At 38.3% G+C, this 14,679-nt stretch overlaps 1 protein-coding gene across 1 annotated transcript; it reads right to left on the bottom strand.

Annotated features, from left to right (window-relative positions):
* Positions 1–307: 307 nt before the first annotated feature.
* Positions 308–14,503, bottom strand: LOC141905202 (WD repeat-containing protein 17-like). The gene is made up of 26 exons (XM_074794005.1): positions 14,460–14,503; positions 11,012–11,169; positions 10,163–10,571; positions 9,523–9,774; positions 8,611–8,876; positions 8,142–8,255; positions 7,807–7,953; positions 7,647–7,729; positions 7,461–7,547; positions 7,227–7,315; positions 7,074–7,149; positions 6,479–6,681; positions 5,976–6,125; positions 5,747–5,877; positions 5,466–5,585; positions 4,952–5,107; positions 4,729–4,793; positions 4,379–4,615; positions 3,977–4,076; positions 3,742–3,884; positions 2,402–2,655; positions 2,224–2,326; positions 2,044–2,145; positions 1,671–1,772; positions 1,402–1,579; positions 308–993 (listed from the first exon to the last, which is right to left on the bottom strand). The coding sequence occupies exons 2-26, from the start codon at positions 11,132–11,134 to the stop codon at positions 874–876; spliced, it is 3,810 nt and encodes a 1,269-aa protein (XP_074650106.1). The 5' UTR covers positions 11,135–11,169; positions 14,460–14,503; the 3' UTR covers positions 308–873.
* Between the last annotated feature and the right edge of the window lie 176 nt (positions 14,504–14,679).

Here is a 14,679-nt window from a genome sequence, read left to right as displayed (position 1 = left end):
TGTATATATATTTAGAAATTCAGTTCTCGAAGTTTTTTCTTTGTAAAAACCAAAGCCACTTGGCAGGGAAGGAAGAATACAAGCCTGCCTTCGATAGATACCCAAACCTTTCAACTCGGATCTGGCTAGCTTGGTGGAGCAATCCTATGTAGAAGTCCTATCTATATGTCCACGTAGAAGTGATTTCCTTACGAGTGTGACCAGTGGTTCGAATCTTCAAGACGAATTCTTCTCTGATATAATAAGACTTCAGAACTTGAACCAGAGAAATAACAAGTAATCTGAAGAATTTGGTGTAAATGTCTATTCTTGATATTCTTAACATACACATATAAACATAATAATAACAGAATGATAGCAACATACATCAGCTTTTATTACTATGAATCAAATGAGTATTTGATGGTATAACCGATGTATAGCTGGACGGTGGTTAGACATAATTCTCTCTCAATTAAAAAAAGACAAAAACAACTCAAAACTCTGTTCAGCTGTACAAATAATGATAAAATACACAACTGGTTTTGATTGCAAGTGCAAGAAAGTCTGTTGTTAGTATTTTCAGGATTTTGAGGTTTGGTTTTCATTTACCCAGAACACTGGGAAACTAAAATTCACAAGAGTTACTTTGGTTTGAAATGTATATAAAATCATACATTTTTCATAAGACTAAGTTAGAAAAAAATTGTGGTTTCTCTAGACAACATACTAACACCACGAGGCAACGCTACGGTATCATCTCGTGTTCATCACACTCTGGAATTCTGGTACACTACTAGGTAAAATGGAAAACTCTACCGCTTGGAATGCGCAATTCACTCAAACAAAAGTTCCTTTAATGACGTCTGACAGACTGAGCTAGTGGACACGCGGCTAGAATGGATTTAATCTCATTCCAGAACAGAGCGGAGAGAAGGGATTCACTTTACTCCACATCAATGCATCATTCTGTGATATTGCCGATTTGGCATCCTCGAGAAAATATGGCGTGCCCTGAAAAACATACCATAACAGTACAAATTATGAAATTGACCTTAAATCAAGATATGTATCCAAAAAGATTTTAATAGAGTAAAAGTCTCCATCTGAATCCATGTCGGAGAGCTTGTCGGACTTTTAAATAGCCCAGGCAATAAACACTTTCAATGAGGCAAGTACCGACTTGCGTGGTACAGCGGAACCTCTTTATAGTGAACTCGGATCAACAATCTACCCGAAATATAACTAATTTACAATTTCGTTCAAAGTAAAACAATAAAACTAATTTCAAACCGGTTTTGGATATAACCGTGAACTCTAAAACGTTTCAGATTTTTCTGGACCCCTGAAGTTAGTTGTAATGAGGTACAACTGTATCGAGTTGACAGGGCTTATGTAGAATAAGTAAAATAAATGCCGTACCTGGATTCGCTGTCCAGTCAGATACGATACATGAACGTCGGAATGGCTGGGTAAATGAGAACTAGCTACTATATCGGGACCGATTCCAACTGGCCATGTTTCCTCCCCGCATTTACGCAGAAGTTCTTCGTAGAGCGGTTGCAACTCAGCTCCGAATCTCTTTCTATCTCCAGCAGCTCTTTAATAAACAAACAACCATAAACAAACTTCATTTCGACAGATGAGAATCACGCGACAAATGATTTTTAGTCAGATTTTATTTCACGTACTTGTCGGTTTGAGTATTTTTCGCCGCCCATACCGAGGCGTCTTGTTCAATTTGTTCGGATTTCAGAATGTTGAGTAGAACTTGTTCCTGGTCGATCACGTGTCTGCAAATAAACAGAACTATCCATCAATTACACTCAACCGAGAATCATTTATCGCATGAAATATTCAACAAGCCTTAACTTAAAACCGGAGATGATTTCTGTTAGAAAAATAATAAACAGGTCCCGGTTCCACAGTTGTGAGTTAGAGTTAACTCCGAGTTAAAGTTAGTTCATTTTCAATGTTTTAACTCTAGAGTCAAATTTAACTCAGAACAGTGGAACTGGGTCCAGTCAGATAGACACTTAGGGAGATTAGAAAGTTAATTTTTACCTAGCAGATCGGAATAAAGCTAAAACAATTGAATCGTATGATCTTCTAATAGCCACAAGAGCGCCAATATAACTGCATAATGACATCATTTCTGAACACATCCTAAAATGCATATTCACATACACATGGTACAGATTTATTTACATACAGATTTGGAATATATAAATTGTTGTCACTCACGTGTTATTTTGAAATTGTTGTAATCGATCAGTTCTAATACTAGCGAGCAGTTGTAACATATCAAACACGTCATCAGCCACCCACGATTCCTTCTTTAAACATTCTATCGACGAAAATCAATATTTTCATACACGATCGCAGTCCAGAAACGTTTAAATGCCTCGAATCAATGACATACCTTTAACGAAACTCAACCCGACCTGCATCCCCAGTTCCGGAGTCGTAGATAGTAGACTATATTTCACGTAATCCCAAACATCTTCTTTGATGCGTAGTTTATGAGACAGATTCATACACTCCTCTAAATTCGGCAGTCCGGCTTTTTCATGTAGATTGTCGATTTCGGCCATACTGCTCGCGCATCTAGCGCATAGCTTCACTAAATCCCATTCGTTATTTGGTATCATCTTCAACAAATCGACTGCCAGTTCCCTGTGAATAGAAAACAGCGTCGGGTGCGCTACATAATTCTCACTCACAATCACATACGTACATACAAATACAAATGTATGTATACATGCTAGGGTTGCTTTTGCACGAGTGTCAGAGCCACAATGTAAAATCCATGTTTAAAAGCATCACAAAATTCAAAGACTCATAAGAAACTACGAATTTTCGGTTTTCAACTGGAAACCATTTTCAAGGAATGACTATACCGGTCGGTATAGAAGATACTTCATCATTTATGTATCAAATACAAACATTACAGGTACACAAACCTACATAACATTGATTAATTTTATGCGACACAAGTTTATCACTGGGGAAAACCAAAATTTCCGTAGACACATAAATTGGAATTTTTTTTTAATTGCAGATATGGCGCTCTAGTCATTATTCGCAACATATTTCGCAAATTTCTACCTGTTCTTTAACTTTTGCATATTTGAAAGGACCGCTATATGGGTTTGGGATAGGACCGAGCTCCATACTAAGCTATAAGATAAACTGATGGTCTAGGGAAACCATACCTCAGCAGTTTATTGGGTGCTGGATAATCAAGAACTATTTCAAGGATATATGAATTCTATGCACGGTATAGGAAAATTGAGTAACAACAAAATGTGCAGGTGCCATTCTGTTAGGTCAAAGCAAAAAACATTATTCATTGATGGTGCAAATGGAAGTGCAGTCAAACTCGTCGAGCACTGCATTTCACCAATTGAACAGGGAAATACCCGGGTAAACATTCATCTTTCATTTCAAACATATCACAAAACAGATAGCCAAACACAGTTATTACAATCAATGAGTGGGTGTAGGACCAGGGAGGTGTTGTACAATGAAGTGTTGTACACAGTATTACGGTATACGCCGTACGATATGTTTGATTATGATAACTAATACCTTCCATCACCGGTCGGGGAACTAGAAAGAAAGAAATCAATGCTTCAACTCAATTTACATGTACCATCACCACATATGAATCGTATAATCTTCATAGGCCGTAATTCAGTCCTGCTATTTTCCTTTATTAAAGAATTTATGAATACCGGTAAGTTAAAACTGAAGACAAACCATTTGCCGATATTTTCACATTTCCGGGATAGAAGTTGTAATGCTACGCAAGTCAGGGGTTTGGACGACGTATCTTTCAGGACGAGACCGACGCAAGCGGCCAATTCCAGTTCATTTCCACGAATCAACTTTGCCAATGTTTGCTAAAATACGAAAATAAAAGCTTTTTGTACGAATCATCTCTGAACTATTGAAGTAGGGTATTCAAGGAGAAAGATCATTATAAGCAGCTTACTTTACAATCATTAACAGCCAGATGACAGCATGCTGCTTTGATAGGTGAACCACAACTGAAGTACCATTCCGCAAGTTCATTACTGGCGTCAATTAGTAATCTGTCAATGAACATACAACAAATTATCAATAAACTGATTTTTGGTCGGACCAATGATGAGACATTTCTCTTTATACAGCGTTCTTACCCATCAAGGAATCAATAATTCCCTGATTTTCATGACCAAAAAATTCCCTGATTAAATTGTATGATATCCTCCAGAGGTTCCTAGTGTGCCACTTGTAACCAGGAAGAACCAAAAATTAAAATTCCCTGACTTGTTCCTGATTGCGAAGGAAAGAGTCTGAATTCCCTGATTTTCCTTGATCTGTGAGAAACCTGTAACCACACATACAAACAAACCTCGTCAACTGTTCATCTGAATGTTCGTCTTTCACTCCATTTTGCAACAAATGGTTTTCCTCTTGATTTGAATGAGCAGATGGCATCAACCCTTCGTACGCTACGAGCGCCATCAACATCGCTTCCGAGAGCTGGCCGCAATCCGTGAAATACTTCACGAGGTTCCGACAGCCACCTGTAGCTACGCTGTAGGGTATAACATCCACGCTGTTCTCCTGCATCAGTATTTGACATCGCCTGAATAGAAATCGAAGAGAATCATTCCAGTGAAGGCAGAAAAAAAAGGTTCAGACCGAAACTTCAACTTACCATAGAACCGAAATCAATTGATTTGAGTTGTATGAACTTACCTTTCAGCGAGAGATTTCCAATAGTCAAAAGAAACTCCAGGTGCTACTGCCAAAGCTTTCTCCCACTAAACAAATAGAGAAAGATTTAGTTCCAATTATTTGATACCTGGCTTCAGAAATCGGCTTCACTAAATATTCTATCAATGCCACCAGACTTGGCACCAGTTTGTTCTTCTTCGGGTATATTTGACCATGTTTTGGTAATGCATCATCGCATAAATACCTCTCCTAATTCGACGAGTAGTTCGCAATATTTCTCGACATTTCCGAGACAGATATAAAGATGAGCAGCTTCTCGTAACTGGTGATCGCGTGACGGTGCACCGATACTGGAGCCGTATTTATTCACTCGCGCCATTTCGAGCTGCTGAGCTTCGGACTGAAAAACACAGCGCATCATCAGAACATCTAAACATAAACTTCTCGTGTAGCAAGCGCCGGATTGATGAACTCAAGAATTTCCACATTTTTCACATCATTTCAATTGGCTTTTCACATTTTTTCACAACAAAACACGAGGATTTATCACATTTTTCAAGCCAAAGTACGATTATGAAAGCATTCAATATTAGGATAGGTCAAAACTAAATCTCTTTTAAAAGATATCTTATGATACTTCTCTTGAATTTTTCAGTTTCCATCATTTTTCAGATATTTCACATTCTTTTTCAAAATATTTTAGGCAGTCATACATTTTTCATATCAAATTGACCTCTGCTGTATATGATGAAACTTACAGCTTTGAATTTCGTTAAATGATCCATGTGCATAATACCAGTGCTGTATCGATTTGAGAGATGTTTTCCACCATTTACAACAAATACCAACTCCCAGAGATTTGACGTGCCTCCTGGATGCTAGAATATATTCAAAACATGTTTCATTTCATAGAGGTTTTGAGTTCCAATAATCTTATATCAAAACTATTTTTTTCATTGACTGTTTGATTATTATTTCTTCAAGATTATTGTATTGAACCCTATGATTAAATACAAATATGACGATAAGGATCGTTTACCATGAAAAATTTGGAGAACCAAAGCAACGTTCGTGAATTCAAATCGCCGGGAAGTTCGTCCATATTGCTTTTATATTCTTTAGATACTTTTCCAGTCAGTAAAGGCCGTGTCCCCAGATTCATTGCATGTTCTGAAACAGCAAAATGAATGCAGAAATGATAACTGAATTTGATATTTGAAAAGGAGAGCATGAACTCAATCAATAAATTCGTTAGGCAGTTTCTTCACCTGTCGTTCCCATAACTTCCGTAAAAGGTCTTTGAGCAATAATATTGAGTTCTAGAGGCTGAACGAGTGGAGTAAGAGACCATAACCGAACCGTAGAATCTCTTGAGCACGACGCTAGCAAAAATGGCCTCAATGGATGACAAGTTAAACCTATACAAAAACAGGATATACGAGATCTAAAAACACGGCTTCGATTATACTGAGAAACATGATCGGTAAACTGATGCACTGATGCATAAAAATTCACATTACAATATAAAACTAACGCGGGATTCGATGTTTTTCATCAATTGAATGAGTCAATTGTCTATGGAAACCAAACTGATCTAGTCCCAAAGTACCATAGATGATAACGAACAATCCCACAATTGATGATAATTAGCTTTATTTTCAGATAGTCTCGACTGTCAGAGAAACAGTAATGAATCATGTCTGATGATAAACGTCAGTATTGTGGAATCGTTCATGACACACGGAGAAACGACGGACCTCTGTCAACCTACCGTAAACATCAGCACCGTGATCTAGAATAACGTCAATAGCTGCTCCGTCTCTCGTATCCCAAACACGTACCGAATAATCCCAACTTCCCGATATTAACAGATACGGAATCTCGGTATTCCACAGTAGTCCTCTCACCGGAGCTGTATGACCGACTAGTACATTAATACACGCGTCCTGCGTATAATCCCAAACTCTTATCGTCCTATACAAACCAAGAGAATTTGATAAGATAATGAACTTAGAAGCAAAATTGTTGAGACGAGAAGATACACAATATCCGTGTAAGATGATAACGAGAGCAATTCCACAATAAATTCAGTAAGAGTCTGATGCCTGATGATGGCTAATAGTCTTTAGCCTAAACGTTGCGCAAATATATATACTCATCTATTCAAGTTTCTCATTCTGGCTGAATTTATTGTGGGATTTCTCTCGTTAGAAGCAAAATTCATTGCACATTGTTAGTTAAATCTCCGTCTAAATCAGTTCATTTTCAATTAGTTAATATCTAGTACACTGTAGTGCTAGAACCAGAATAGCAAATTAGCTTTCCCCCTGATGATGGCCTGGTCTACACCAGTCAAATAAACTCACCCATCATCGGAGCCGCTACAAAGTATCCCCTCCCTCAACGGTGACCACTTCACGTTGAAAACTTTAGCAGTATGACCTGAAAATAATCGCCGAAACCATGTAAAAATTGAAACAGATTTCGGACAAGTTTCAGAGAGTTCTGTTGATTATTACCTGCGAAAACTTTCAGAGGTTGATCAGTATTCGTGGCCATGTAGAAAACCCGTACACATTTATCTTCACAACCAGTGGCAATCATATCTCTAAAACAGAAACAAGAAAAACATTAAAACAGAGAAAGAATATTCATTCTTCTACTGCTGATTGAAGTTATTTTCCTGTAACTTAAAAACGCTTTCCTATCTTCTTCGAATTCCTTTCATTCATAAGACGTGCCTATTAACTTACTTATTATTAGTGCTCCAATCACAGCCGAACACAGCTCCTGGGTGTCGATATTTCTGTAACAGTTCACCATCGATTAAACGGATTATACTGAAATCAGAAGAGTTTGAGAAACTTGACACAAACTGTACGACATCATATTGAAGAAAGACAGGGCGGCCACCCTGAAAGAATATCGCCAGTATTTACCAGTAACCATCAGCACCACAGCTAGCCAGACGCCTTGAATCCTTATGATTCCAAGCAACTGAATATACAGCATTACGACCATGCTAGTAAGAAAGTATTTACACTGATTAGACACTCGTTAGAAATCGATGAATTTTCGACATTTCAAAATGGAACGTACTTCTTTGTAACGCTGGATGACTTTGCCTTTAGTGATATCCCATATGAAAGCACCATTACGAGACGTACAAGCAGCAATACAGTTCAAATCAGACGGAGCCCAGGATATAGAATAAATTACTCCTTCATTACCCGGAGATGTATGTACCTTCAGCGTAGAAGAAAACATTTTTTCCAAAACTATAAGCAATGAAGCCACTTGGTTTTTTTAAAGGATTTTACAGAAGAAAATCATAGCTAAAATAGCTAGCCATTCATATTGTGAGATTTTTATATTACTGACTGTGTCTTAATTAATTTCACCACAATAAGAAGCTATATAACAGAACTACTCACAGCAGTCAATGTATCCACATTCCAAACTTTGATCGTACCATCGAAACTAGATGTGGCAAGCAGATCGGCATTATCCGGCTTGAACTTACAGTCGAATATCGTTTCTATATGACCCTGAAAATAGAGGAGACGAGATCGTCCCTAAGCAGCCAAAACTTGTGCAAACCTCGAAGAGATGGACATTTCAAAAAGTATTACTGTAATGCATAGCAGGATTTTATGGTTGGACTCGGTAGAATATTAAGATACAGATATCAAAATATATCACTAAGAATATTTCAACTGGGTCGAATTGACCTCCACCGCACGTTGATTCTCTTGACTTTTTCCCATTTTTTTCAATAAAAAGAAAATTCTTGACTTTTCACTGATATGGAGGTAAGTGGCCACCCTGCATAAGTGTAATCATCTATCGCCACGGTAATGTTGAGGTTCCCTATAATTCATCTATAAACCGCTCATTACGTACGTAGTCTCTGATAAAATTCCACTTGCGACGTCCGAGATCGTACAACCCGATACCACCATCGAGGAACGTGCACATAGCGTGCCCGGGCGGCAGGGTATAACTAGAGTTGGCAGACGAGTAACCGGTATCGCTGTGATGAGAGTTCGGAGTCGACGTCGGTGTTGAAATCACGTGCAGACAATGAAATCCGCATTTCTTCAGTTTGATATTTTCGATCGGCGTCGGTTTCGATACGTTCCACAATCTCATAACTCCCGAGTGCAAATCTATACATAATCGATACAAAACACAGACACGATATTTATTATTGATTTCATCGAGCGCTGCTTAGCGTGTGCGTAATGATGTTATGCGAAAGACATGCTGCCTTGAGGGCAAAGTAGAGATCACAAATGAAAATTGAAATGCACACTTAATGTGTTCATCTGAGGTGATTGCACTTATATTATAATACATGCTAGGGTAGAACCTTGTTAAAATGACTTCAGATAAACCTTCTCTTTGTCAGATATCTTCCGAAGTCATTCAGTGGGCGTACGTTTAAGAAATTTGTACCCATTGTGAGGAATTCCCTACACGCCAAACACCTCCATGATATTGACTCCCTCCTAGCACTCGAAGGACATTTCTGTTCAAGTCATCACCTGATTCTGCAGGGGGCATTTAACAATAGTTCTACTATTGACTTAGACTAGGGGCTATGCAAATACATGATCCGATCCAATCCTAGTCTGAATCCTATGTACTGTGAAGTAGTGAATCAGTATTCCTGAAGATGACTATTGGGATGTATTTTCGAAATATAGAATAAAATATTAGCTCAAGGAAACGTTTAGAATTCTTATAGTGGGAATATCTATTATTTTTTGCAGCAATTTCTAGTTACGTGGCTAATATGCTTATCATAAATACCTCCGGTCAGAAACATGCCGGGCGCTGTTGAAATCCAGGCTATTGCATGAACTTGAGCGGCGACACTAGGCAGCTGAAATGTCATAATCACAGTCAATGAATCGGTATCTATGAGACGTACATCGGTCGATGTGTTTGCCACCAGTAGATAACTAGTCGATAGCGGATCCCATTGTAAATCTGTCACTGAATCGCTTTCCTCCGATCCTTCAGTGATGTCCGGTCGACCGAAATGCTTCTCGGGACGCTGACCTAAACAACAAAGAGAAATAGGGTTTTAGAGGGGCAGTGACCCCTTTCATTTTCACAACCACCCTTCTGAAAATCAGCCACCCCTTATAAAACATGTGCTGCCCCTGCCACAGTGGATGTCAATATTCTATCAATGCCACCAGACTTGGCACCAGTTTGGTCTTCTTCGGATATATTTGGTCAAAAATGCTTCTGTGATCACAGCTATCGTGTATTCTAGAAACTCGTCTTATAGAAAGGTACAGTAGTCTGAATACCAGACGTTGTTACAGCGGGAAATATCAGCTAATACTACACTAACAGGTACAGGTGCTAAGTTTTATGGATCCAAAACTCATTTTTCACCCATAACTCGAGAATATTCGAAATTTGACAGTTACATATTTACCTGTGCAACACATAGATATACTGCCATCCATGTGACCGAACGCTATTTTGCCCATTTTGCGATGATGCCACCGGAACTGGCAGACCTCCGATAGAAAGTTCTGCGCGTGTTTGTGCTGCGTGATTCCACCGTGGCTGTAGTTCCACAGCAGTAACGGGCCGCGTTGACTGATAAATGCGATACATTCGCGTTCGTGCGGACACCAACCGACCGAACTTGGGATCGATTTCAGATTGTCCAGCTTGGCGACCGCGCGTTGCTCGGCCACGTGCCAGATGATCACCTGATAGTCGGCGCCGGCTGTAACGAATAGATCCACGTTGTGAGGGTTCCATGAAATGCCGATTATGGTTTTCTTGTGCTCCGACATGATCGAGTGCAGATTGAACTGGTTGAATTTGCGATCGTACTGAATAAAACGAAAATACCGAAAAAAACAAGTTCTTACAAAGCTAGAATTTCATCCCAAACACAACAATTTTTAAATGATTTCATTCTTGATACAACACAAACATCGGTTACGACAGAACTGATTTTCCGGTCCCCAGATGCTCATTGTGATGAGGATCCACTGTATTTCCGTCATCATGCACTTAAGCTGTTTGATTTTATGCGTGTTCTAGCAATCTTAACACATTTCCTTGACTTTTCCTTGATTTTCAACTTTTTTTTACAAATTAAATTCTCTCTCTTTTTAAAGAAACTGAAATTTCCTGACTTTTCCCTGATTTTCAAGTAAGTGGCCACCCTGTCATTTTCGCTCCACTTAATCAAGCAGTTTTTTGCCTTTCCCTCTCCTGAACACAGTTTCAGATCGCGCTAAATGTCAGAGACGTATGCCTTAATTACCTGGTATATGTAGACAGCTAAAGTGGCGCAATAAGCGAATCTATCTCCACTAGCAGCACAGACATCACCGTTCCACGGTTGACAGCCAGCCGCTAATAATCCAACCTGTTTCACTTTAGACATTTCGAACGTTACTGCCACCGAGCAATCATCGCTAACTGAAAAGATTTATAAGGAGCCATGAAAAGGCTAGTTGAAGGGTTTTAATCCGCAAGCTCTCAAGAGTTCTTACGAATTTCCCAATTTGATTTTCCATACCCAGATTATAAATCTTCCATACCCCTAGGTTACACATCGCTAACTTGAACAGGAACTGTAGGCCCATTCAAAATAAATAAATGCCAATTATCAGTTTCATCGACAAAGTGTTTTCATAAAGTCTGTTATCAAATATGTAGTAAGACATTAAGACATATAGCCTAGCCTAAAATTCAAAATAGATGGAAATTTTCATCTTGAGACCATTTTCTGATTTTCCATACCTCTTGCCATAGAGAACAAAAAAATTTGCATAGCTTTTCCAGGGCCTGGGAAAAATACCCATTCGCCAAAACCCTTAAGAACCCCGTGGTCTTAGCTCATCAACGGCTTAGCTCAGTTATCAGTGCCGTTCTCCATCTAGACTACATCCAGACTACTGAGAGGCCACTCAGATATCGATTATCCCAGCTCTTAAACCACACAATAATTGGCTATCTGACTTGAATGACTCCTGGGACTGCCACATATAATGTCAAACAGATTATTAATAACACCAATCATTAAGCGGATAGTGACATAATAAATACGTCTAAACATAGGCCTAAATCATGCCACTAATATTGATTTATCATCACGGTTTTAATACCACAAATCTGGATAGCTAACAAAAACTTATTACTATTAAAACTCAATATGTAGCCGGGTTTTGTAGACAAGTACTGCTTAAAGACCGAGGTTACTAAATATCTTCAGGCTTAAAGACTGAGGTTACTAGACATCTTGACATCTTCAGGCTTAAAGACCGAGGTTACTAGACATCTTCAGGCTTAAAGACGGAGGTTACTAGACATCTTCAGACTCCAATATCATCTTTGAATCTATCGAAACAACATCATTACCTGGCTGACAATAATCGAATCCATCATCAACGTTGCCGACATAAGTCGTTGCTGCGCTACCCATATTCAAAATAAAACCTCAACACCCGTTCTAATAACAATAGCGCCGAACAAACTCAATGCAGGCAACACTGCAAAAACTGATGAATTATTCGCGCAATATTTCACATTTCAGTTGACGACTATTGAAATGCGTTGCACATTGCTGACTATTCCATTCTCAACGGCAGCAGTCAACGGAATAAATAGTATCTCATAGAAAATATTACGCACACATATCTCTGATCAATGCGTGCATCAACATATTATTATGACATACCGGTGTTAATAATCAATCTAACAGATATATAAACAGATAGCCGTCTCCTTAAATTACCAGTCAATATAGGCTATTATGTGGTGTATAAACGATCTCGATATTTTTCATCAAATGAGCTCCCGACATATTATCATGAAACAGTTTTCGACACTACGGAGCCGCACCCAAAATACAATTATAAACATACATCTTGCAAAAAAAAAAAACACTTAATAAATTTCTAATTCCAACGATCGTTTATTTGAAAAAGATTATTTCAAAAATCTGTGCAATGCAAGGAAGGTAGGCCAATAAGGTAGGCCAATCATTTTATCTTAGTCCTTTAGTCCAAGAGTTGAACACGTAAAAATTCCTCATGGAAACTTTTGTTTGGATCCAACCAGACGACAAAGCTGGTACATGTATACAGAACTAAGAGTTGCTTTAATGAAGTTATCATTTTTTAGTCAGACCAACTTATGAATCATAAATCCATGATCATGATGACGCGTTATGTAAGACTTCACTTTAATCAAAAAGTTAAACCATAGGCCTATCTGTAATAATAGAGCTGTCTCTCCGAGTGGCGTGCGATACAGCCTGGCATTCTCAAATTCGTTACCCACCAATAATATTCTAGGCCTTAGGCCTATGATCTACACAGTCAATAAAGATAATTCTTCAAGAGTGTGTGAAAATCTAATAAGAGGATTACCTTCATCTTCATAACTGTTATTGCTACTGCTGCTATTTGTATCCATACTGGCCTATCTTTAAGACTATATTCACAGATTTTCTTTTTAATTCCTAAACGATTTCAGTCGAAAATTTACTCGCAAGCCAGCGAGCTGGTTTTATTGAAACTTATTGTGCGTTGACTTTTGCAATGAAGCAATATCAATATTCTGCACATTCACAGCTTCATAGCTGCAGTGTGTGAACAGTTTCTAATTTGATTTGAAAGCAACCCGTTTATCTAAATCCTAATCCTAACCCAACCTTATCAAAAGCACAGCAGGAATAGTGAAAATGAAACAGCAATGATTCTGTTATTAATCTGATTAAGTGAAAATCATCAAACTAAATCACAGTCCGGTTAGGCCTACAGCTGTTCAGGGCCACATACAATTGAATTACTTTTCCAGACTTTTTCCAGACAATTCCCTGACATGCACGTTGTTTTCCATGACTTGATCTGCTAAGAATCAATTAACACACAGTCAAATATGTAATAGACAGAACTAATGTCTATTTATTAATTGATGAGACTTGTTTTTCTGGGATATTTTGCTTACTTTTTGGGGTACATACCTCATTTATGTCTTAACAGAATGCCAAAAATTGCGGACAACAACTGAATATCCGATATATTTCCAGTTCTGTACCAATTAGATGGATTGGCAAAAAGACTCCTTAAGTCCAGTTGAATGAGAGAGAAAATCCTCCATTTTGTCAAATTTCTTGGATTTGAACATTGTTACCATGCCTACGCCACCCTGATTTAGTTGTTGAGACCCCACAAGAAAAATTACTTCATTTCGTAGGCATGGTGACAATGTAAAAATTCAAGAAATTTCACAAAATGGAGGATTTTCCCTCTCATTCAATTGGACTTAAGGAGTCTTTTTGCCAATCCATCTAATTGGTACAGAACTGGAAATATATCGGATATTCAGTTGTTGTCCGCGATTTTTGGCATTCTGTTAAGACATAAATGAGGTATGTACCCCAAAAAGTAAGCAAAATATCCAAGAAAAACAGGTCTCATCCATTAATAAATAGACATTAGAACTTGGAAGGAAACTTGACGACGTGCTAAATAAATCTAATATATGGTTTCCCAAAGTATATGTCATTTATGTATTAACAAATTTCCCTGACTGACTTCACTCTTTTTACCGACTATTTTAGGTATTTAACTTTTTACAAAAATTACATATTTCCTGACTTTTTAACACCCCGCCCGGTCTCGAGGATGCATTTTGATAAGGTTTCAGGGGAAGAGCCACAACAAGTTCGGCTAAATCGTTGAAACAAATTTCAAATTTACCTCATCGGCTCAGCTTCATTTTGACATTTCTTCATTCTTGTCGGGGACGGGATGAGGCGAGAAGGGACATAGTGGTTGCTGGTTGCATTACGGCGCTTAAGACACCGCGCCAAATACCAGAATATGAAAACGAAATGTCGGCGCTCAAGGCTTAATGACCACGCAAAAACGATTTCTCTAATTATTGAACGCTCTCTTTCTTTCGATGATATCTTAAGTT

Source organism: Tubulanus polymorphus, chromosome 5 (assembly GCF_964204645.1).
Source record: "Tubulanus polymorphus chromosome 5, tnTubPoly1.2, whole genome shotgun sequence".
Lineage (NCBI taxonomy): Eukaryota > Metazoa > Nemertea > Palaeonemertea > Tubulaniformes > Tubulanidae > Tubulanus > Tubulanus polymorphus.
Note: the sequence above shows the minus strand (reverse complement) of the source record. Positions and strands in the feature narration are given on the sequence as shown.